This window comes from Neodiprion pinetum, chromosome 4 (assembly GCF_021155775.2).
Source record: "Neodiprion pinetum isolate iyNeoPine1 chromosome 4, iyNeoPine1.2, whole genome shotgun sequence".
NCBI lineage: Eukaryota > Metazoa > Arthropoda > Insecta > Hymenoptera > Diprionidae > Neodiprion > Neodiprion pinetum.
The window spans coordinates 33,901,046-33,924,717 of record NC_060235.2 but is presented as its reverse complement, the minus strand read 5'-3'; the positions used below and the strand labels follow the sequence as shown (position 1 = coordinate 33,924,717).

General features: G+C 40.3%; 1 protein-coding gene across 8 annotated transcripts; it reads right to left on the bottom strand.

Annotated features, from left to right (window-relative positions):
• Window positions 1-3,885: 3,885 nt before the first annotated feature.
• Window positions 3,886-23,605, bottom strand: FucTA (glycoprotein 3-alpha-L-fucosyltransferase A). 8 transcript variants are annotated; one of them, XM_046620830.2, is made up of 9 exons: window positions 23,488-23,591; window positions 13,786-13,881; window positions 11,361-11,611; window positions 10,266-10,337; window positions 8,890-9,081; window positions 8,539-8,763; window positions 8,216-8,404; window positions 7,798-8,033; window positions 3,886-7,547 (listed from the first exon to the last, which is right to left on the bottom strand). In XM_046620830.2, the coding sequence occupies exons 3-9, from the start codon at window positions 11,553-11,555 to the stop codon at window positions 7,202-7,204; spliced, it is 1,455 nt and encodes a 484-aa protein (XP_046476786.1). In that variant the 5' UTR covers window positions 11,556-11,611; window positions 13,786-13,881; window positions 23,488-23,591; the 3' UTR covers window positions 3,886-7,201. The 8 variants fall into 8 exon arrangements, with proteins under 8 accessions (XP_046476786.1, XP_046476785.1, XP_046476789.1 ...); XM_046620829.1 differs by lacking the exon at window positions 13,786-13,881 and having other exon boundaries at window positions 23,488-23,605; XM_046620833.2 differs by lacking the exon at window positions 23,488-23,591 and having other exon boundaries at window positions 13,786-13,946.
• Window positions 23,606-23,672: the final 67 nt, after the last annotated feature.

Below are 23,672 nucleotides of genomic sequence, written 5' to 3'. Positions count from 1 at the left end.
AATCGATAAGCTTGATTCTCGTATCTATATTAGATACAGGTAATTATAATAATCTTTCTTTTATTTTTCTGGAGTGAACGAGGGTTTTAGTGTGTATCTGCTTAAGTTACGTAATTAGTTACGTTACGTAGTAAGTTGAAAACAAGTAAAAAAAAAATTATCCGATATGGAAAATTTATGACATAGACTTCTCGGCGTATGTACCTTCAGGTCGCAATAAATCGGAGCTGAGCTACCCGCTATGATTTCATGACTGACGGATGAGAGAAAGTGTAATATCAATAAATTGAATCGTCTCAGATTATAAGAATATTTTTTTCCCGGAGACGGACGATCAAACGAACGTGAAAAATTTACCGGGGTCAACTTTATTGCTACTTAGACGGTCTCACAGCGTACGAAGACTGAGGAAAAAATCCAATAAACTCATAACCTTTGTTCCTGTCATAAATATATACTTAACAGCAATTCCATGCCTATCGACAAGTAGTTATTTGGTGGGATACCTACACTAAATTCTTAATCCGACGACGTTGCTAGACGTCCTATTGACCGAGGACTGAATCTTGTTTTTTTTTTTTTTTTTTTTGTAGTCTCATCATTTCTTTTTCCGCCTTCTTCAAACTTTTTTTCCCTCTCCTTGAACGAGTACCACCAAACTTCCGTTTTCGTGCGGACACGAAAGAAAGTGCGGACTTAATGGAAATTCAATCCCGCGTTCAAACAGGTTGATTATAGCACTGGGAGTTGGAAATTTTTATTTTACCTTGACCTCAGTTTGAAAAACTGGCGAGGAACATACTGCAGAGAAAGAAGTGAGAAGAAAAGAAACGGGGAGGCAGGGAAAGTGGAAAAAAGGCGAGAGCCGCCTCCGCTCGGCAAAGAAACTCGGCAGAGCGGTTTCCTGTTCTTGGTAGCTTACGGTTTTCTAAGAATTACGCGTTGTAGTCCTGGGGATTTCGAAGATCTAAGTTGCCGACTTTTATACCGAGCCGGTGGATGAGGGAGGAAAACGCGAGAGAAAGTCTCGGGAACATAAGTCGCCTGACTGTAAAGTAAGAGGAAATTTGTTGCTGAATATTTATTTCTCTCGAATTAAATTGCCCACGTCTTTAAGGTTCGCGAAATTTAGCCTCGTAGGTTTCAGCACCCAAACTTGGATATTCGAGAGAGACGATGATATCCCCGCGTTGAATCGTAAATCCCATTAATACGTCACATAGCCTACGATGTTATCGTGCGAAGCTCTCGGTTGGGCACTCGGGTGGCAAACGTTCGTAGAAGTTGGACCCCCGCAAAATTCACGACGCAGACCTACCTTCAATTCAGAAAAGCGTAACATCCATCAAAGTGGGATTTACCACCGTTGAAAGACCTCGCGTTAGAACTTCCTGCTACCAATATCCCTCGTTCCTCGACACGTATGTAGGTATACACATGTAGATACATAAATATATATATGTATTCATAAATATAAACACGCTCTACAGAATGAAATACAAGAAACATCCGTGGAGTCCAATTCCGCGTGTAATTAAACCAGGGCCAAAGTCACTACGGAGTCAAAGTTCTTCGAAGTTTGGTTGTGGATAAGTTGCGTAATCATTTCGATTAAATGAACACAACTTTTACAACTAAACTACAGTGAGCACTAAAATGAATTTACACCCATCGTCAGAGTCGAGTTTCAGTAGATTCCCAGAAAAATAAATCTCCGAATCTCAGGCAGCAACAAAATCGAGTGCAAATTATATTTCACCGGTTGCCACAAATTATATCGATCAACACTTGTGACGTTATAACTGCCGTTGGTTTTTTTTTATTTTGTATTTCTAATATTCAGGGCTGTATGAAAAAAGTACCAAAAAACTAAGATCAATCTGAAATTCAACTTTATCAATTTCTCGCTGAAGGGTTAAAGTGAACGCGTGATTGATACACATTGGCGTCCGAGTTGAGGAGCTTGTGGTAAATTTTAAGGAAGAGTGGACGAATTCAAAGCACGCTACGCAATTTTCGAAAATTCAAGTTTAATGAGTGTATGCATCTACTGGCGCCTTGGAGGGCCCAAGGGCTTCACGTTTCGACCTGTGGGTGGCAAAAGTAGCGAGTGACACGAGAAAGAGCGGAGAGCCATAAATCGTCAATTTACGATGCTTAGAGAAGAGAACTCTGCAGTCCTCGGTAAGCTAGCTAAAATATTCCAAGAACGCGAACTGAAGGCTTTTTATGTACAGAAGACAAGTGTCTCTTTCCCAGAAAACGGCGAATCAATAGTAGTCAAAATTACCCTCTCTCATGGTTCTTTGTGTCAGTAAACAGGGCCTGCATGCCACTTATTTGAAGAAATTTAGAGTCAGTTGGATCAATTATCCACAGCAAATACATCTCGAATTATATACTTTGCACATTTTCTATGAAATTTCCTATTGAATTCAGATAATCATTGAACATCGAAACATTAAGAACCCATTGCGCTTATGTAAATAGTAAAATATCTGTCAATTATAAACACTAATTAGTACAATGTGGTTTCAAATTTATTAGAAACTGGTGTGCTTACCTCACGTATACGTTCACGCGCGGAGCCAACAAACTCAACAATGAGCAAATGATTATACTTACCTATTTTACACGTCGAGGTACCGAGACAGGGTTCGTACGCTTTTTGGAATTTGAATTTCCCTGACTTTTCCAGGTATTCCAGAAAATAATTGAAAAGTAACAATATTTCTACACATTAATACTAATGCCTTGAGTATTACCTGGTAAATATCTTACTATTTGACAATCAATTTACAAAAAACAGCCTGCGATTTTCCGTAAGAAAAAAACGAAAGAAAGTTTGGTATTGAGTAATATACGTAGAATGTACGAAGTGGAGCGATAGAACAAAATTGTAGGTACATTTTTTTTTCTCAACATCGATAGTACTTCGTATAAAAACGAGTTTATTTCTTCGACGGACTCAAAACTCTAATTTTATTTACGAAATTCCCTGACTTTTCCCCGATTTCCAGGTTTTACCTGTGCGTACGAACCCTGCGAGATCCTTTTTCAATATACTTCTACGGCAAGTAACGCTTTAATAATGTTCTGAAGAGTTTTTAAGAGAATCAAGGGTGGTTTTCTTCCCCGATATCACGGGAGCGTAACAAATCTTCTCAGTTGATCGTGATCCTCGCATTGCCTTGGAGGACGATTCCAGATAATTGAACCAAGAGAGGAAATTTTTCCTCTAATGCTATGTCATCCACCCTGCGCCTCATAGTTTCTATACAAATCCGATTATCAAATGTAACGAGGAAATGGATTCCGTTTTGGAAATGTCTCGAGTCGAAGTTTGCGAATGCACGCGGCAAGAAAAAAGAAAAGAAAACGGATATTAAGATTGCACAAGATTGTGGTTCAACCCCGAATACACTCAGGTTAATTCTTCCAATTACATTTGAAGACGGGGGAGGTTCTTTAATATTGTGTACCGATAATTTTTCTCGAATAGACCATCATTAGAGACTAAATCTAGATACAATGTCGAGCTTTTCCAACTAGTAACACGAACCGCACGAGCATGTTTCATTAGAATTTCTGATGTGTAATTCAGTGCATGGAACGTGCCCTTCCATTCGATCAACGTTGCAGCTTGACTTAATTCGCGGAAGGAATTTCCCAAGGCTTATTAAATTAAAAAGGTCAACCCTCCTTTTGAGTTTATCCACTATATAGCCTAGGCACTTTCTATAATGACTTAAAACGGTAGCGGCTAGTTCAATCTCACAAAATACATGTGTATTACCGAATGTACATACGCTGTTTGTTCGTTAGACGGATTTAAACTAATGATTAATTTAATTTTCATACGAAAATTGATAAAATGGTGGGTGGTACGATAAAATGTTGTTGTTTTTATTCATTCAAAGTAACATGTATTTTTTATTTTGTCTAATATAACAAAAATATATTACAAATAGCCACTTACAATCAATAATAATTGTGCTTTTCTCGTCACAACCATGTAGTATTTCTATATGATCTATAACCAACATGTTGTACTTGTTTATTATATGCGAATGAGTAATTACAGTCATCGCAAAACTCCACGCGATCGCATCGTCGATCACTTTTCGATTAATTCATCACTTATAACGATCATACCGAGGCGACGATCTCTTTTTCCGATTCATACGCGCATTATCATAAATTTGATTTCGATATTTGTCTTTCTTTTTTTTTCAACGTTGACCAACACCCGTTATTACCGCACACTGTGCATGTATTATCCAAATGTATTGCGGACTCTGATTTTGAGATAAGACAAATTCATATTGCATATTGTACATTCACCGATTAAAAAATACTCGTAGTTAAACAATATTCATATGAATTTATACACGCGAAATTATACTATTATACGCACATGCGTAATGTGCAACTAACATATCTTTGGCTTGCTAAACTGAATAAATTAACATTGTAAAGAGTCTGTACAGTAACACTCGTTTATTCAAATAATAAGAAAACATAACAGACGTTAACAATTAGACTAGAATGCTGCCACATTTTTTTTTTTTTTTTCTATCTTTTTTTCCCAATTTGGAACATTCAAATTAAGGACAATCCTAATTCAGCCATCTCAGCATCAAAGAACAAACTCTACGTATCAATGAAATCTCATTCCTCATTTATCTCAATACTGACCATGTATTTATTATTTCTACGCACGCTAGGATATTTGGAATTTTCCAATTACGATTCGTTAAAAGCATATAAACCCTTTCGCGGCCAGCAATACTCACGGTTGCCTACGTAATAATACTTTGCTAATACTAAATCGATGTCGATGAGGATTAACAAATGTTAACAGGAATGTTCATGCAGGAATGACAATTCAGCAACAAAAAACGCGTTCCAAACTTTCACGAACACAACACGGACGCTAACTAAAATTAGAATTCTAAATTTCTATTCTACATCTTTCTCGAACGAATTCGTTACTTTGATTTGTCTCTACTCCGCATCACGAAGTATTTTATTAAATATACACCTATACTTCGTGATCATTACCGCGACAATATATTAACGACAGGAAAATTTCAACCGATATCACAGAAATATAACTACAATACGAAATATCTCTTCACTGGTGAAATTCGTGGGAAAAAAATATACATGTATTCGTAACTTTTCGAATACAATTTGCAAAAAATATATTCAAACGTTTAATATTGAAAGATGTCATCTAATTTCGCCAAGAAAATTTGCAACCGTCACAGTTTTATTATTTGTTTTCTTAATCGTTGCACTACTGTGCGTAATTGCATTTTATGCCATCATTATGCGTTTGATGCCTTTTAACTGCACTTTTAACTCTTTAGTGTATTAAGTGTTTTACGGCAAAAAGCTTAGATTAGAATTGACATTTAGTCACCGATTGATAACAATTTTTAGACCCGTTGCACTTTCAGATGTCAGAAAATCAATCAAACTAACAAACAAATAACAATAATTTCCCGAAAATCTTTTGCTCTTGATACTGTCATACCAAATAATAATATAAATATTTACAATACTTCGCATACACATGCGAAGAAAGATACCGGCCGTTCATTTATTATATGCACCATAACCAGCACCATTAATAGTAATTAACATACGACTAACGACTTTACACCTTTACTCACACTCGTTATAGGAATAACTCACGTGATTAAATGATATTTACAATCATCCCTACATATTTGACTAACTCGATTATACTCATTCGTGTTATACGCTTATGCAGACTAGGACCTATACTTTTGAAATAAAAAATACGCCACTATTTCATCTCTTACAAATGCAGAGTTCTCCCTTATCACTTGGGAGACAAATAAAATTTTGCCATGCGCTCTCGGAACAGAATAGCTCTAATCGCACGCGGCGGCATTTACGCGATCAGTTTTAATTCGTTTGACGCAGAGACGGTACGTATTTACGTCGTTGATTGAGAGAAAACGAAAATAATAATACCAACCAGACTCATGTCAGCACGAAAAAAGGCAGCAACCAAACGAAAACCGTTAAGCATCGTACGTATACTTAACAGATATTATACGTTATAACATTAGGCCATTGATATAATATTGTAACATTACCAATTAGGAGATATACTATGAATATTAATATGTATACGGTATAGTAATACACGCTGCGTATGGTGAATTGATAGTGACTCAACACATAATTGATTATTACATACGGGCGTTCGTTTTTTCGCACAATATCAAACGATGCAAATATTTCAGAGCTATGATCAATTTAAACTCTGTACTACCTGAGTAGGCACATGATCGTTCACACGAATGGACGTCATGAAGTACGTATCTCGACACCGAGTATCGAAGTGGGAGATCACAGCGTTCTTTTTGCAAACGTACCAGTAGGCCTCGATTCGCCGTGAAGGAGCTTATTTACAAATCGGGGAATCAAGGGAGAAGAAAAGAAATTCGGATACATCCATCGTACGTTCGCGTCTCCGAACCGGAATCGTTTTACGTAAAGTGGTACAAGACGTACAACACTAAACGTGCTCACCGAGATAAGTTATTGAAAAAGAAATTTGGACAATAAATATAACCTTGGATTGACTTGTACTTGTTTTAGACAAATCTTGTTTCTTCACTCAAAATATATGAACACTTCATTGTAAAAATGCCTCTTATCTGATTCAATTGAAAATATAGTACGTGCGACGGATGATTATTATTTTTTTTTTCTTTTTGTTTTTGGGGGAAAAACGTTTGTTAGATCGAAAATAGAATACCCTTGCCATGCGTGATGCGCTTTCCGCATTACTCCGTTAATTCTTAACGTTGCTCGATGTCTGTACACGTCGGACTTTTCCACCTGATTATTAGATACGAAGGCTAATATTGAACCGCGAACTATCAACGTGAATGAGCCTCAAGGAACATCAGATTATAAATATCGACCGACCCGTATTATTCTGGCGAACGAGCTTAGTTAAATTCGTGGATAATCTCGTCGCAAATTTGAATTTCCCGCGAACCGTATGGTCCCACCAAATCGCACGGCGAGCGCCGTGATTTTCAAATACAACCGCGAAACCCGGTTTACGGAATCCGGATATCCTCTCTCTGTCTTCGCGACGAAGATCAATTGGCGACAGCTTTCAGCCTACACGTTTCGAGGAACTAGTTATTCAATTTCCAATCGCGTTCGATGGCGCGTTGTGCTTCCGCCAGGAGGACTGCGTGCAGACTCCTTCACCTCGCCACCAGACGTTCACGTCGCTGTACGATTTCACCGGATACTCGTCGTGCAGCATCGCGCATACGCGACAGAAAAAATACGTATTTATAAATTCCCCGGTACCCTTCCAGCGGAAGTACGAATTGTAAAGCTCGTCGTCCTTGTCAAGGCGGTGCAAGTAATCCGCCAACTCCTTAGGCGACTCGAACTCGTCCACGTGGATGTACGACCTGTACGGAGAGCTTCGCTCGTAGTCTTCCGGTCTGGCACCCATCACGATCGGCAGCACATTGTGCCTGTGAGATTGATGAGAAATCAGTGCGTGATTACTTGGAATTATTTATCTTCATTTCAGGCAGGAAGCACCTGACGTTCAGTGAAATTACGGAAACCCAGATGGGCCCTGCAGTTGTCAGAGATTAAGCTAAGAACATTCAACTTCTTTTAAAATGGACCCAATTCTATCCAATTTAAACCCAACAATAAAATCGACAACAGCTGAAACAGTGGGATGAGGAAAGTCGAAGACAGAAAGCCTGTCCATACCCAAGACCGTTGACGAAGAATTTTTCCGTTATGTAGTCCTTGCAGTTTGAATTCTCGAAAGCAAGGTAGAACTTGTAGTCAGTGTCCAACATGTCGAAGCATGTCTGCGCCCTGGACCGTGGACACCTCAGGGATCCGCAGGCCCCGTATATGTCAACTGGAATGTATTTACCGAGTTCCCTCGCGTACTGGAGCCTCTGATTTCGCGCGTGGCAGTTTGATACGAACCAGGCAACCTTTACAGAACCAGAAACACCGTCGTCAATGATTTTTGGTAATGAGCGAACGAAATCGGCAGAACTGTAGGTATAAAATTTTTGAACCGTTCGTGATATCGAATCGAACACACGGAAGGAATGGAAATTAGGTAGTAGAAAAAGCTTGATGTTTAGTAAAATAGTTAACCAAGATGGCGGACCTTTCTCGTCTTGTTGGCGGCGTAATTGATGCGCTGTGGAATTTGGGTGATCTTCGGATCGTAGTAATGCCATCTTTCGTAAGGAGCGACTATGTCGCTGTCCCTCCTGTACGTTGCCGTCCAGTTTATCTGAGGAAACTTTATCGTCTGCGTGTGGTAAGGACACTCCAGAAAATACAGCATCCATATCTAGTGTTTTAAGGTATCGTTAGTGCGTGATACGACAGCCAAGACAGTGTGACAATTCACGAGTATCACAGAAGATTAATCATCTCAGCGTGATTGATGAATTGAACGTGCTGAAAAAAGACGCAGACACACACCTGGTTCTGCGGCCTGGAACCGGGATGACTGACGTGGTCTTTGAACAAGATCAAGTCGGCCTCTTCAGGCTTACTTCGTAGGATCGTACACGTGTCGACGGGGCAGCCAAGCTTCTGGAATATTTCACGGCCAGGTTTAGCCTCGCCCATCCCATTGGTCACCAATATTTTCTTCAGCTTCTGCTCTGCGCTGGTCTTGTTGTACTCTGGAGGTACGTACATCAGCTGAAAATGGAATTTGAGCCGATTAGCGTGCGAACACAATGAGAACCGCGACCCAATTTGCCGGGTCCTGAATGTCGACCTAGATTTCGGTGAGAAACAATGCATGATAACGAGCCAAGGTCCGACCTGATTGGTGATGCGATCTTCCGTAGGATCCTCTTCGGGCCAGAGACGAGCGACTCGTTTTCCACTACGCCGAATCCGCGGTGCGGGATGTGGCAATCGGTGGCCATCCTTCATGTACCACGGTCTGTGGGCTGGGTCCCAAACGTCTTCAGATATTTCCAGCAAGTTGACCAACGCGGATGAATTCACCGCCTTGAAAATCAGGTCAGCTTTATTACACGTGATGCACTTATTCGGATACCCATAAAACGCGGTTCGCATTCGTTGTGTGTATTATATGTACAAACAAAATTGGTCCCTCGAATGAATAATCGTTGATTCTATCACCCCCAAGTACAGGATAAGTCGAGTGTCTGAAGTAGTGACTTGGGACCAAACTTGTCCTATTAATAGTAGTGTGCATCAATCTTAGGAGCTGATGCTGGAAACTAAATATATATACAAGGGTAATTCGTGGCCGTTTCATCACTGCCGAACGAAATTATTAACGGTGTTATTCCCGTGAGCCTTCCCGTCATTTCGGAGTGACGAGGAACTCTGTTTCCCGTAACGAGGCGAACGTATCACGTTACGCCTGGCTCGCAGCGGAAAATTAACCTTTTCACTGTTCCGTATAGTTTCGTGTCTTACCCCAGTTTTGAACAATAGAAATAATCGCCCGAACTTATAAGGTATAGCGTGAGAACGTGGCTGCGGCAGCGCTCCAGTTTCGTCTCGACTATTTTCAAGTTACATCGCATCGGTAAAAATATTACCACACATCTTCATTACAGACATGGCAGGCAATTTTTACACCCGAAGTACGTAACACCGAAGACGTACCTCTGGTACTATCGGCGTTTGGCTAGCGAAATTGTCAGCTAAACAAATACGGTGTGGTCTTTCATCCTATCCTGTCAGACCACGATATATTTGAAACGAGTTCAATGACGCGACAGCGAGACAGAAGCAATTTATTTACTTGCGTACGTAGTCTACTTGTGTGGAATAAGTTGTACACGTGTGATAGTTTCCGAAGCTGATAAGGAATTGAAAAAATTGAAAATCTGTAGGTAGATAGAAGGGTGATTTTAATTTCATTCGAAGGACCATATACCATGATATTACATATGATGAGGATTGATGTTCTAGATTTCTAATTGTAAGTGGCTGGCTATTTTGTGCTTGAATAATTTACTCTCAAGTTTCTGTATCGCTTGGGCTAAGCTTGTAGCTAATCTATAAAGCAGACGTGACGCGATAATGGCGGACTATGCTATATTGCATTAAATTCAAGGATCGAGGAAAGGGTCCGTGGGGTTTGCTTCTGCGAAGCTCTTTCAAGCACGACTAATACATAGTCCCAGTCCCGTATTAAATTTGCTTATCGACAATACCTCTGTTGCTATCTTTTCTTTTCCTTTGCTCTTAGGACGGACTCTCTTCTTCGTAGACCAAACCTGTTTCATCTGCGATTCAAATTTCTCAATTTAAAAGTGATTCTGACTCCACGATTCAAATCACTTACATACATTATACAATATGCGGACAAAACTCAGGGCAACCACTGCATCAATCAGCGCTGCGAGCTTTCGCGTGTAATTGGAAGATAGAACGCGTGGCAAGCTGTTAGTCCTCGATTTATTGCTTCTTTGACTGTCATGTATTTATAATTACGGCGCTTAATTTCAGCCACAACGTTAAACAAACGATTCGCATTACTATTACTTACACGATTGATAATTATAATGTTTTACGTTGATACAATGAAATAGCTGAAATAATTAGACGGGTTAGAACACAACGAACGAACAGAGGAGCTCGGCTGACACGTGGCTGCCAGTCAACTCGATGCAGACTGGAAAAAGTTGTTGTACCAAATTAGAAGTGATAAAATCTTTACGCTCTTCCTGACGTCACGGCGTGCATCCAGGAAGAGCTATAAACTGGAGGTGGGGTGAACAGGAACAGTGACCGTACAAAAAAAAGGGAAATATCCAAACTCTAAGAACTACTAACATGTATAATATTAAAAATATTTCGTATCATAATCACGTTGCAAGGTATCAAAGATTTACTTATTTTGCGAGTTAATTCGCATAATTTTTACCACATTTTTGTCTTCTCCACTGCGTCAGGTTTATTCTCGCCGAATTACATGATATGAACATATGGTGGCCCAATTATCAGTTGATCCGATATTGTATCGATTGACTAATCGATTAATTCGGCAGTTGATATACATTTACCAAATTATAATTCGAATCAATGTCGTTAAATCGAATTGAATCGAGTCAAGCTGATACGTTCATATCAATTCACATATCACTTTGATTAGACGGGTTAACTCTAATTAACTTTATTTTTAAATTATTTCTTCTTTCGACACAATCCGAAATAAAGCAAATCCGAATGGCTGAGAAGGTCTTTGAAAAATCTTTCCTTAAAATATATATGGACTGACGGCAGAATCGCTGTGTCCTTGAACATACCTTCGACCCGTCAGGTATCGTCCTCGCCGGTGTATCCGCGTGAACAGCATCTGTTCGTGGGGGGTGCCAAAAATCTCTCTGGCGAACATTCAATACGAAGAATAGCGCCACGGTGAGACATAACACATACAGAAAACATCGTTTCAAAGAAAACCGCATCAGACCGACAGCCATTCCTCGATGTTGTTCAAGCATCGAGCAATATCGCCGGTAATTTTCTTCGCCGGCTAGCTCTTCGACATCCAGCTAGTCTGAAACAGGGATTAGAAGGTATAAATTACTTCAGTGCCACAGCCATAATTAAATCGACTTCGATTCCATCTCGACGATGAGGTAGAAAATTGCGATTCGAGCCCGAAGAAATTCGTTACAACTCACCGCTGCAAATTTCTGAACTCTGAACACACTCGATTTACGTAATATACGGTCTGAGCAGCCACGTTTTAGCGCTGACCACTGCTTCCGCTTGCGATAAGCAATTGCGATTTAACCGGGATGTGTTCGCTTCAGCTTTGAATGTAATAAAAAATTATATTCTTGTGAATTTTGCGCATAACCATGCAGCAACAATAATTATCAGGCAGGTATTATTATTGCATTTGGCATAACGAGAGCGACATATTTTTATCCATATGGTACGTGAAACAGGACACACGCGGACAGGATAGAATACAGGATTGAAGTGAAATACTGAAGTTTGTCGCTGGCACATACATTCCGCATTGAGGTCTTACTGAAAATGAAAATCTTATTCGATGAGCCGAGCAACAGCTGATTCGTCAAATAAATTTATCGAGTTTACAAATAACTTGGCTAATATTTTTACCCAGCAAACTCTTTAGACGAAGAGTACTACCGCACAGCACTCGATAGAAAACGGCCGACGTCGACTCGGGACCACGTAACGATAAGAACTGACGTCGTATTTCGTGCACAATCCTCTTTTCACAGGTAAGTACATAAAATGTTTCTCTACGCGTATCGAACACTTGCAAAAACAATTAAACAGACGGAGAAGACTATAATTTGAACAGTTTGTCGTTTTAAAAGCGTCGCCGTACATGTACATATTATGGATACTAGAGTAATTGCCGACGAAACAAAGGCGGCTTGCTGCAGCCTTGCGAAATGTCAACTAAACTCATGCATTTTTAGTTTCAAATTTATATCGATATACGTATTTCAGATGACACACCGACCGCGGTTCAGACCGCGAAGCGGCTTGTGCAGCCAGAGGAAAACCGTTCGCGAAACACCGTTGTACAAAAGTACAAAACGTCACAGTTGAAGAATGAGCCAGTCAAAACGACAACGGGACGCAACGTTCTGCACCGAGAATCCCGCGGTGCCGTAACGCTCAGTGACGTTCGTGTAATCCGCGAATCTGTAAAGCCGAAGAATCTCTGTATTCTTTCGGATCCAAAACCGACGCCTGAAATCTCTATGTCCAATCCTACGCCGTTACGGCGATGCCGATACCGCATTGCCACGTTATTTGTTCAGCTGGAGGCTGAAATCAATGGAATATCTCTTCCATTTGCTTTTCACAGCTTACGTCGACTCTTTAATACCGCCGTCAGAGGGAGTCGAGCGGACTGATTGTCAGCAAGGTATACAAAAAGGAGTTCTCGTGTATGGGAAATTATTTTCCAACATTGTCAGATTAAGCTCCGCGTCGAGATAACCCGTATGGCTCAGGTGTTATCTCCGGTTTTTATCGAGTGACCGGCATATATACACGAGGCGACGTTCAGGCACTCGGCATGTGGAACTGTCTATTGACGTATTAAAGTTTTAAAAAGAATCTTTATAGCCTCGCTCATTGTACGGTCGCATTGTAATGTGCCCCGTTTTGAATCGACATTGTAAGTTGTTCGGTGTGGTTAATCATCAGTTGCACGCGATATTCATAAGGTAGAAGATTCATTGAGAAATGTCACCGTGCTCACGATTGCTAAAGATCGATATTAACTGGTGCACGAGGTGACCTTGTCCTATAGTGCGTGTATGTCTGTGCGAAAAACCGCAATAATGTAACTAGAACATGCTGTAATCGGTTATGCATCATTTGGATAATTAATTCCAAGTGTTCTCACCCAACGGTGGTTGGTTCATCGATGGTTAAATGAACAAGGAAAGATATCGCTCGAAATTACAGCACAATTCAATGCTTATAAGGATAACCGATCCCTCGGAACGAGTCCCTTCGTTCTAATCGTGACCTGCGACCGCATGCAAATAACACTCAACACCGTAAACAGTATTCGCACGCCAAAAGTATGTCGAAAATGTCGGAAAGCCGTCCGCGGCAAGTGATGCTACCTGGGTCCAAGTTTCCTAATTCGACCGGTGCCAACTGATTCTTGATTAATGAATCGCCCGATTACGAGCGGGCGTGCATGAAATACCGATACTTGCGTCATACTTTCAATGTTTCAGCCGCACCTTCTTCGGCGAGATCGGAGGATGCCGAAGCATTGACGCCGTCTGTGGCACAGCAACGACCGCACGTCTGCAGAACCTGGATGGAAATCACCGAATCAGACTAATATAATTTGAAAAACCAACCGATCGTACTGTTCGTTTGGATCACGATGATACAAACCACTGCCAACTGGGTCTCCGTTATCTTATCGTCGATATACCCACCCACACCACGCACCGGCATTAATAACGTAGTTACTTGCATACGCCCATCGGCCATGAGGACAGACTTGTGAAAGGACTGCGATATCACAAAAACAAATCGGACTCATAATCTCAGCATTCCAATAACGTTTTCCAATTCTACTGACAATCGACATCATCTGACGCTGTAGCTCTCTGCCACTTCTCGTCCGCGATCTTAAGTCTCGCGCGGAATGGACGTAACACGGACCCGAACCACTTACAATCGATCCTAATCTGCATCTAGTTTGTATTAATTGAGGCAAACACGCGTCGCGAAGGTGTAAAAACGTATCTCTTAACCTGACTATAAATAATTTATACGGCTCGTTGTCAGCTGGTTGTATAGTAGCTGGAGTTCGGATTTATCACGATCAACAATGGTGCGCGGAGATCACACGTGCTTTATTATCCCGGCTGACTGACAATCGGTAAATAATACGCATTGGAAGCAGTGAGGCCGCCTTCTTCTGATTGTCTGGTCTTGATCAAAATGATATTGCACGGATCATCAAAATATCTACCGGATACGAAATTTTCCACATTATTTTTATACGATACCAGTTAATTCGTAGAAACGAAGCAGATCTGAATTTATGTTATGTGGACGTTTTCCCAGTGTGTATGACGGTACGTTTCGTGTACCAGCAACTCGAGCCACTTGGAATAATTTTCTTTTACAATCTGACGTCTGTCATTAACTGTATATTTTATTTGGTAATTGACAATATGACTTTTAGAAACTAACGTTCAGCTGTTCCAAGTTCTATCTATCACCTGCCAGTGACTGAACAGTAACCACGATAGACACGAATTCTGATTGCGATACGCGAACTGATAATTCTTCATGACTCTCAGACCGTTTGATATAAACGCGTTGTAGTTGAAAGAAAAAATAAACCTACAATGGTCGGAATTCAAACGAAGCGAAGAATACATGCTTCATAAAGTTTCAAATATTTATTTGTTCATTTCTCACCGCGGAGTAAAATTACCTTCAATGAATAGGAATAAATATCAGCTACTGATCAGAAATTGAATGCATTGTTCATGGCTTCGTAGCAAGACTTCTTGTGATTTCAGTTCATATACCAATTTATACATCCATATGGTTGTCACGATGGGGAAAACAATATTTTAATGTTTTTCAGACCGCTTTTCATATTTTATAGGACTTGCGGATAACTAGGTAGGAAAAACTTTAACCTCATGATGGTTCTTTAATTTTTTGTGAAAAGAAAATTTTTATTCCGTGCCGTCACGCAGACGAACTGTAGATTTTCATCCCTAAAAAAAAGAATTAATGTTAACGACCATTTCCCTAAACTAATATCTTGAAGATACTTCGCACACTGGATGAGTAACAGATGAGAGTATAACCAGACTTAGGCCACAACGTCGAAGCTGACAAAAAATAAATATTCATTCAATGAATTCACGCTGAGTAAGACATTTCTCAAACTGCGAATCATTGATTGAATAAAAATTTTCAATCGTCTACAAACAACTTCGCTCGACTTACAAAAGTACTATACAAGTTGTTGATTAATTATTTCTATCGAAGGGTTTAATAAAATTGAGAGAGTGTTGTATTGATTTTATAAAATAATGGTGTGTATGATTCCACAATTTTGTTCGGACCACTGAATAAAAGAATCTCGAACTTTTCTCGGTTAAAAGAAACTCTCATGGTTCAGAAGTTCTGACTTAGAGATATTTTTTGCAGTGTACATTCATAGGTGCTGTTCGAAATGCTAAGAGTTGTTTGCAGTCCTGAATTTAAAGTGAACTTGAGCGACAAGCGAATGAAGTGAGCTTTTAGTCTATGTGATGATTCTAAATACTATGAAGTGATTGCGAATTATTATACATAACGTGGTATCGGAAAGTTATTTATAAAGAGTGACTATGTGCATGCGCCTGATCGTTAGCCTCGTTGTGTACGTTTCATCGGAAAGTACAACATATGCCGTTGAAAATGTGAAGTATGACGTCGTGAACCAGTGACGGATTAAACTAGACGATACGAAGGATCAGCATTCACTCGGTAAAAGTGATTAAGCAAACGATTGAATAACTGTAAGTGGACAAACGATGAGTCCAAGGTCGAGACAGGCATGTGGACCACACATGGTTCTTGTAATGATCTGCGGTGAATTTAACAATTTGGTGAACAACGCGAAAGTCCGCGACCTAGGAGAGAACGCACTTTCAGGTAAGTCAACATGCCAAATCCGCGTTGCCGATCAATTGTTCCAATTGTCAATCATAAAAATCCACACTCGTCGTTCCGAGTGTTGCACATTTTCCGCGAATCACTGCACACACATGCCCATATAATTTGAGTGCGGTCTACTTCCTTGTTGAATAATTTAAACAATAATTATAAGCATTAAGGGGCTCTGAAACAGGACATTTCAACTCAAGTAGGTAGGAAAATTTGGGACCTGAAATGAGATCGACATCGAATGTACGTAGCGAGCTGTATAAACGAGCGATAACGCATATCAGGATCGCGACCACCCACAGCTGCACAAATTTTCACATACTGTATGTATATGTTTATGTAATTTAGTGAGCACTGTTTTCTCCGCGGAGTCCACTCGGCATCCGGACGAATAGTCACATGTCTAAATATAAATTGAAATTGATTAACGTGTATGCGTGGTTTAACTTGTAACAGAGTTGTAACGATTTACCAGAGTGTGAATTCTTCGTTGCATCGGCGGCAATTAAGCAACATTTGCAAAACCCAACTGGAAATTAAACGTTCTAACGAAAGACTAACGCCCGTGTATACATTATATGCCGGTCAAGAATATGTCGGAGAAAATAATGAAACGCTGTGAGCACCAGTCGCTATTTCCGTGTAACTGCTGCGATCCCGAAGCCTCCCACTGTCCAGTTATTGCGAAGAGCGTGCGCGCTAAACGTTCAAAGTCATACGCGGGCTTACAATTAAATTACGAAGTACCATTCGTGCCGACGAATCTTCCCCCAAAGGGTATACAGTCGATGTATACGTAGTATCGAGATAAACAAATATCATTCGAAAAATGATCAAGGGTTTTCAATTACACGTAGTAATCTGTGATTCGCTAGGCACTGTAAACGCAGCTTGTGCAACAACGTAGATATTATACATTTAACGGATATACTACTAGTCGTTTCTCTTTTTTCCTCTGTTTATTTTTTTTATCTGTCGTACATAGTGCGTGCGCATATCATCAGATAGCGGGCGTTAATAGGCCACATTGTAAGTCGCGGATAATACAAGAGATAGGACACCGTAATTGGTATATTTTTACTGCGATCTACCGATACTGTTCACTGTCATCTTTATCCGTGTACCGTTCGCATATTAGATGTCGCATAATATATAGACCCACTTTTATTGCGAGTTATCGGCATGAAGTAATTCTTTCAATTCTTAATCACCCGACGACATGGATAATTCGCGGTAGCGAGTCTAATCGCACAAGCTTGCAGGGCAACTGCGATCCCAAAAGAATGTGTTGTTATTATTGCCGAATTGTTGGCGAGTTATATCGAGGTTTTGGTAGCGGAATCAAGCAAATGAGACAAATATAGTCTAATTCGGAATGCTTATTCGTGCCTTGCAAGCATCGCGGTAACTCAACGTGCGAATTAATGGGATATTGTATACACCGTGCTCCATCGTTAAACCTCTCTGAATTTTCAACAACCACAGGTAAGCACGATTCCCGCAGTATCCTAAGCTCAAGCTCTTTCAGTCAGACTATAAAGCAGAAATAATTTACCGCAGCCTATATCCAGTGCGGAGTCTAGAGTTACTGACTAGTAGATAGGAACTGGTTAACCGGTGGGTTTTACTGTCGTATGAGAATATAGAATGTATTTCTAAATATATGTGCGATAGTAAGTGATCGCGACAATTATACTGAGACACAAGCAAACCGGTATTTATTAGGGACATGCTGGTATAGGCGAATACGCAATCAGCACACTGAGAGAAAAATGTCGTTGAATGAACTAAATGTACGGCCAAGGGCGAGGAAATGAATTGACACAAATAAATATTTATTTCGCCACCCGTGACCGCACATTTACTTGATTCAACGACTTTTTTCTCTTAGTGCATATATATATATACACGCAGGATGATGTATAAAACAATGACAATTTTTGAGTGACATTTCCGTCGTATTTTATAACTTGTATGCAGGCTTCTTCTGCGTGAACCTGTCTAATCAACGGCATTATATGTAACAGAACGTGATTACGAGAATACCGACAATTGTCATCATGCCTCGGCGAACAACAATGACGCTTTTTTCGCCACCAAAAAACCCGTGGGTTTTCATTGAAAAAAAAAAAAAATTAATAACTGGGCGGAACTAATAATCGCTTAATATTCTGATTATGTGAGAGACAATGCATATTTACGCTTTGACTGATCATTCGTTACATTCATTGCTAAACGGTATTCGTTCAAATTCTTGCCCATTCTAAATTTATTCCCGGGCACAAGAATTGCGAGTTAGTATGCAGATGGACATTATATTCCGGCTTTAGCGAACTAGGACAGTAAGTTTTGTTAGATAGCAGAAAACATGCCGTGTAAACCTACGAGTGAAACATGCGGGCGACGGGCCGAACTACTTTCATAATTGTGTGAAAATAATAATTGTAGACCTTGAGCGAAAACAGCGGAGTACGAATTTGTAACCAGAGACAGGAAAGTGGCAATGCTTAACCATATGCGTGATTTAAAAATCATGGCCTCATTGTCTGTCATTGCAAGCTCCGAAATGTAGAATAATTCCATTATACGCGTAAAGGTACATCCGTAATGACACCTAATCGATTTACGCGACCGCGTGGTAAAGCCACTTGGCTGTAAGTCTGTGCCAGCTTGAACCATGAACCGATTTACCTAGATTAAGGTGCAAATCACTTAAATGTACCCGAGACAACGGCTTGGATAACCACCGACTTTACTTGGCATTTATACACATTTCAAAACTAGAAGAAAGGTGTAGGTAAAAGTGCAATTTCGACGTTCGAAATTAGATGGACATCCTATATTTACAAGAATACAATTTACAAGAACTCGAGCTGTTTGAAGGTAATTAAGATATCACTAGCATTTTTAATATCAGCTGCTAACATAAAATGTTGCACGACGTATGAAACAGGCACGAACGAATATCGCAAATAATCGGAATAGGTGTCAGCACAACAAATTCGTACTTGGCTTGGGTTACTAATCACTGCATGGAATTTCTTGCTCCTTATTTCTTCAAAGATTTAAAATTCTAATATTATAAACCGAAGGTACTAACGCGTTTTACACTTTGCAAAACTGTCGTAAAACAAACGTTGCAGCCTGAGTGTACATTCGGATATTTACAGACTTCAGAGATATAAAAACGACGTTAGCAGAGAGGAAAAAGCGGATTCGCAGACTTATCGGAAACGTTAAATCGAGTACAAGTTTTTTGCGATTGCGTAGAAGCATTTAATGAAAATATTTATCGCAGAGATATAGCAGTGCGCAATCGCGTCACTTTCTGGACGACAAAATACGTCACGCGTGTTCATCAGCGTGTAAAACGTAGCGTATAATAAATACGTACGAGTTGTTTGACAAATGATCGCGATCAACCCCAACATCCGTATCACCGACCAATAAATTTTATATCCCGATCCACCGTTTACACAAGTATAATACTTACTAATAAATAAACGGTGTCCCCTATAATTATTTTCGGATTCCTTATAGATTCAGGTGTAGAATCGTAGAATCTGAGTGCGGAATAAGGCCGAGCAAGAACTGTTATGTACTTCAAGCGGCACATGTTTCGAAAACTGTTATATTTCCACTAAAATACTCGCGTGAGCATAATATTAAGTGCAAGTATACGTTCTGGACTCGCATGATAAGGTGCACTCAAGTTTCTAAACTAACCACTGCATCTCGACTCGGGCTCATTTCTTCGACTGAAGATTACAAGGGAAGGGAAACCCGCCGAGGTACCGGCGATTACATCAGGATATCGGCCCACGACGGACCGAACTCATCTTGGCAAAGAATATTACCGGCCTGCTGCAATGTGTGTACATCCTCCACCTAACACCGTGAAGCTAACAACCGACGCTAATTGCGTAGCCAACGATAAGCCCAGGTTAGTAACCTGCAGGACAGCGAAGCGATATCGTTGTCAAATTAATCGATAGCCTGTGAAGGGATTCCGTATAACCCGTGGAAAGAATGACTTAACGCGAATCGAATCACACCCGTAGCGTTAACAGCTGTCGAGTATTTTTTTGATCGTCTGATCAATCGAATACGTACCTAAATGTAAGCCGGATCAACAGATGAGCTCGCATGACGTATGAATACATATACCCAATGCATAATGTGCTATACGCTTGTTTGGAAAGTATTGCGTCAACGATTTGCAAACTGCCGCAGAGAGTAATTGCAGAAACTTGTTAGTGTGCGATTGAGTGTAAGGTGAATAGACTGTGCAATATAAATGTGAATAGTTCAACATCGTGTGCATTATTCCAAATAAACGCGGGATGAACTTTAGCAGTTCCTTTCTGAACTGGTGAAAGGTAGCGAGCGGAGGTGGAACCGGCGGTTTTACGACGCGTACGTTCGCGCGACTCTTCATAACAATCGATGTTCCTCTTCCATTCGCGAAATCAATGAATCTCTGGGATTTCTACAGTTGCAGAGCAACCGCGGCGGAAAGGTTGCGGGAAAGTACGGACATAATGTCGCCTGCAGTTGGACCTGATCGTTGAGAATTTTTTTAACGGGCTTGTGTGTCCGGTGAATTTTGTAAGAATTCTGCATTTTCGCAGAACGATTCACTTGATTTCTTTTTTGCCACTCGTTGGTACAAATGGAAGAATAATGAACTGATCGTGATTAAATGAGATTACAGACAATTCTCATTAATAATCTTGTTTGATTATGGTTGAACAATTGCAAGGCATAATTAATCGTAATATCAGTATCGTGTCAAAAGTTGTAACTAAATTTAACTGAAGTTGATGATCAATAATACTGTTTTACAGAAATTTCACACTGTTTTCATTACCAGAATGTAATCAGAGTCATTAACTCATTACTGACATTTACCCGGATACGAGGCTATTGAGTGATGGACAATTCGCAGTGATGTTCTGTAGAGAATAAATCGCGTGATTGTAAATGCTTTTCAGGCGCAACAGTACTCGAGGTTTTTATCTCAAGTTTCTGCGTTAGTCGAAATCCCTGAGCACTGATAAAGTGGATGACGTCGGGGGTCCTCAACGACGGCACTTATCCAACCTCGCCATCCTTCAAGCGCCCAATTTCTATCCTTTCTCTCTTGTACGTGTATTTCCCTCTATCTGTAGCGTATTATCCACGCTTGGAAAATGCTGTCCCACGACTAAGTCACAGGCACATTAAACCTGCCTGTAAAAAACCCTTTCCACCTTATAATCCGTCGTACCTAATCCACTCGGAATGGGACTACTTATGGTGTCGAGTTCCGAATCGATGAAAAAGTGCTAGTCCGAGTCACATTCCAGTTCAGCAAAGGCTTCGGAGGTGTGAATCCTGGCTTTTTTCCAAAATAGACACCTCTTCTGCTCGTTCTTCTTTACTGGAATAGTTTCCATTCTGGCCGAGAGAAGAAAGCTGCGAGCCACGCCAAGTTTTTCTCTTATACTTTTGTGAAACCGTTCACACTTTCACGCGATTGTATACTTTTCACGTAGGAGCATTTTAACGCTGACTTTAAAGGACTCGAACTAGCATGAATGTTTTCAAAAACGAATTACTAATTAAAATATTCTCTGCTCAAGTGCACCAGCTTTGTCAAGTAAAAATTGTATGCGATGGCCACATTTCAGGTCGCTAATTTGTGTTATTTATAATTGCTTTATCCTCGCAGGACATTAAAGCTATTCCAAGCTATAACGTTTGGTCCTTTGTTCGTTCTGCAAGAAGAGGGATCGTGTATCTACAGGTCAGTTCGCAATGTGGCACCGATATTATGGAATTTATTTGAGCAAACTGTATAGCCTCGCAGTACTAGCTAAGGGACACCGGTGTAGCAGGCCGGGAAACTCGCGTTAAGCTTTCGTTATCTCGTTAGTTTAAGTGCGATTCGAATTAAGCTTGTGCTCGAAACAAACGATCGCTCACGCAACGCCGCTTTTGCATAAATCTGTAATGAGGTCATTTGCGTGGAATATAATGAATCCGTAATTTATCAGATAAATACGGATCCACGGAAATACTCAGCAATGATAAATGTAAAAGAGCCGAAGACTCGCGGAGATTAATTTTAATTGTGAAAATAATCTCATCCGACAACAATTCATCTCGTGAATTCATTCGAGTAAAACTTCGTCGATATCGCGCGTTATGAAAAGCTGTATATATATGCTTCCGTTTGTATTCTAATTGTGTCCGCGCTTTCATTGCTTTTTAGGTAATAATTATAAAAAGGCGGTCCAACGGTTTTCCGAGAGGGTTTAATATTTTTTTATTCTTGCAGTTTTTTTTTTAACATACTATAACGGAAATCTACGCTTTCTTACAATCGAATGAGTGAATCATCACAAATGTTTTCAACTTGCTCAAGCCGTGTGTAAATAATGATAGTAATGTTATTTTGCAGAATGATTAACAGATTAACAACCATTGACTAACTAGAAATCTATAACCTGTAAATTGAGAACATTTATAGTCATTCGTAATAATATTGTCGTGATCTTATAGCGGCTGTATAATATATACACGTGAACATATATTTATTGGGATATTGGAGATCCGAACGATTCTAAAGAGAAATGTTCATCAGAGGCATATGTCAAGAAAATTGGAATGATCTAAACTTTGACAAAAAGTAGCCATTTCGTGACGGTCTTACAAATCTTTGTCCTCGTTCGCACAATCCACTGTATGGCTGATCTCTGGCAGGATTCAGGATTGTGTAGTTAACCCGAGAAACAAACATATATCGAAGGATTCCGCACCGTTATTGACAGTAAAACTTCCAAGCTACATGCTCAACAATTGGGGATTCTCAAAGTGCCCGTCGGTTAATGATCACCATGATGTGTTACAGTCAGTACATATAATCGCGAGATTGTAAGAAATTAATTTTCACCCGGGAAAATACGAGATGATAAACAAAACACACGCAGCAGGGATGAGCATAACTTGATTTGCTCCTCTGTATGCAGTACCTGCAGGTAATAATAAATGATTAGTGCACGTGTGCCCCTAGACTACACTAGGATATCCAGTCTGATACACTCCCAAGTTACCGAATAATAAGGATAGGGGCGAGAGGATGGCGGCGCGGAAATTCGATACAAGCGAGAATGGGGTTTCGGTGAACGGGTTTTGAATTTCTGAATTGGCGTGCTTCGGTGGAACGATGAACTCGCAAGACTCACTCACCGAGCACGAAGATCACCTCACCGGGTCCCGCGCTCCGCCTCGGAAAGAGAAACGTCGACTGCACCGCCGGCGCTTTACGCGCACCCTCGCGACTTCCCATTATCAACCCTTCGAAGTCGTCGAAAAAGTCCTGTCCATTGGAGGAGACCCAGACCCGGCCACGGGAAAATCTATAATCCACGCGT

Coding starts and splice junctions, on each gene's coding strand:
- FucTA (XM_046620829.1), bottom strand. CDS start 11,555: ATGCTTGAACAACATCGAGGAATGGCTGTCGGTCTGATGCGGTTTTCT. Junction 9,082..10,265: donor AAGAAAAGATAGCAACAGAG/GTATTGTCGATA, acceptor CTGATTTTCAAG/GCGGTGAATTCATCCGCGTT. Junction 7,548..7,797: donor TTCTTCGTCAACGGTCTTGG/GTATGGACAGGC, acceptor TCAATCTCACAG/GCACAATGTGCTGCCGATCG.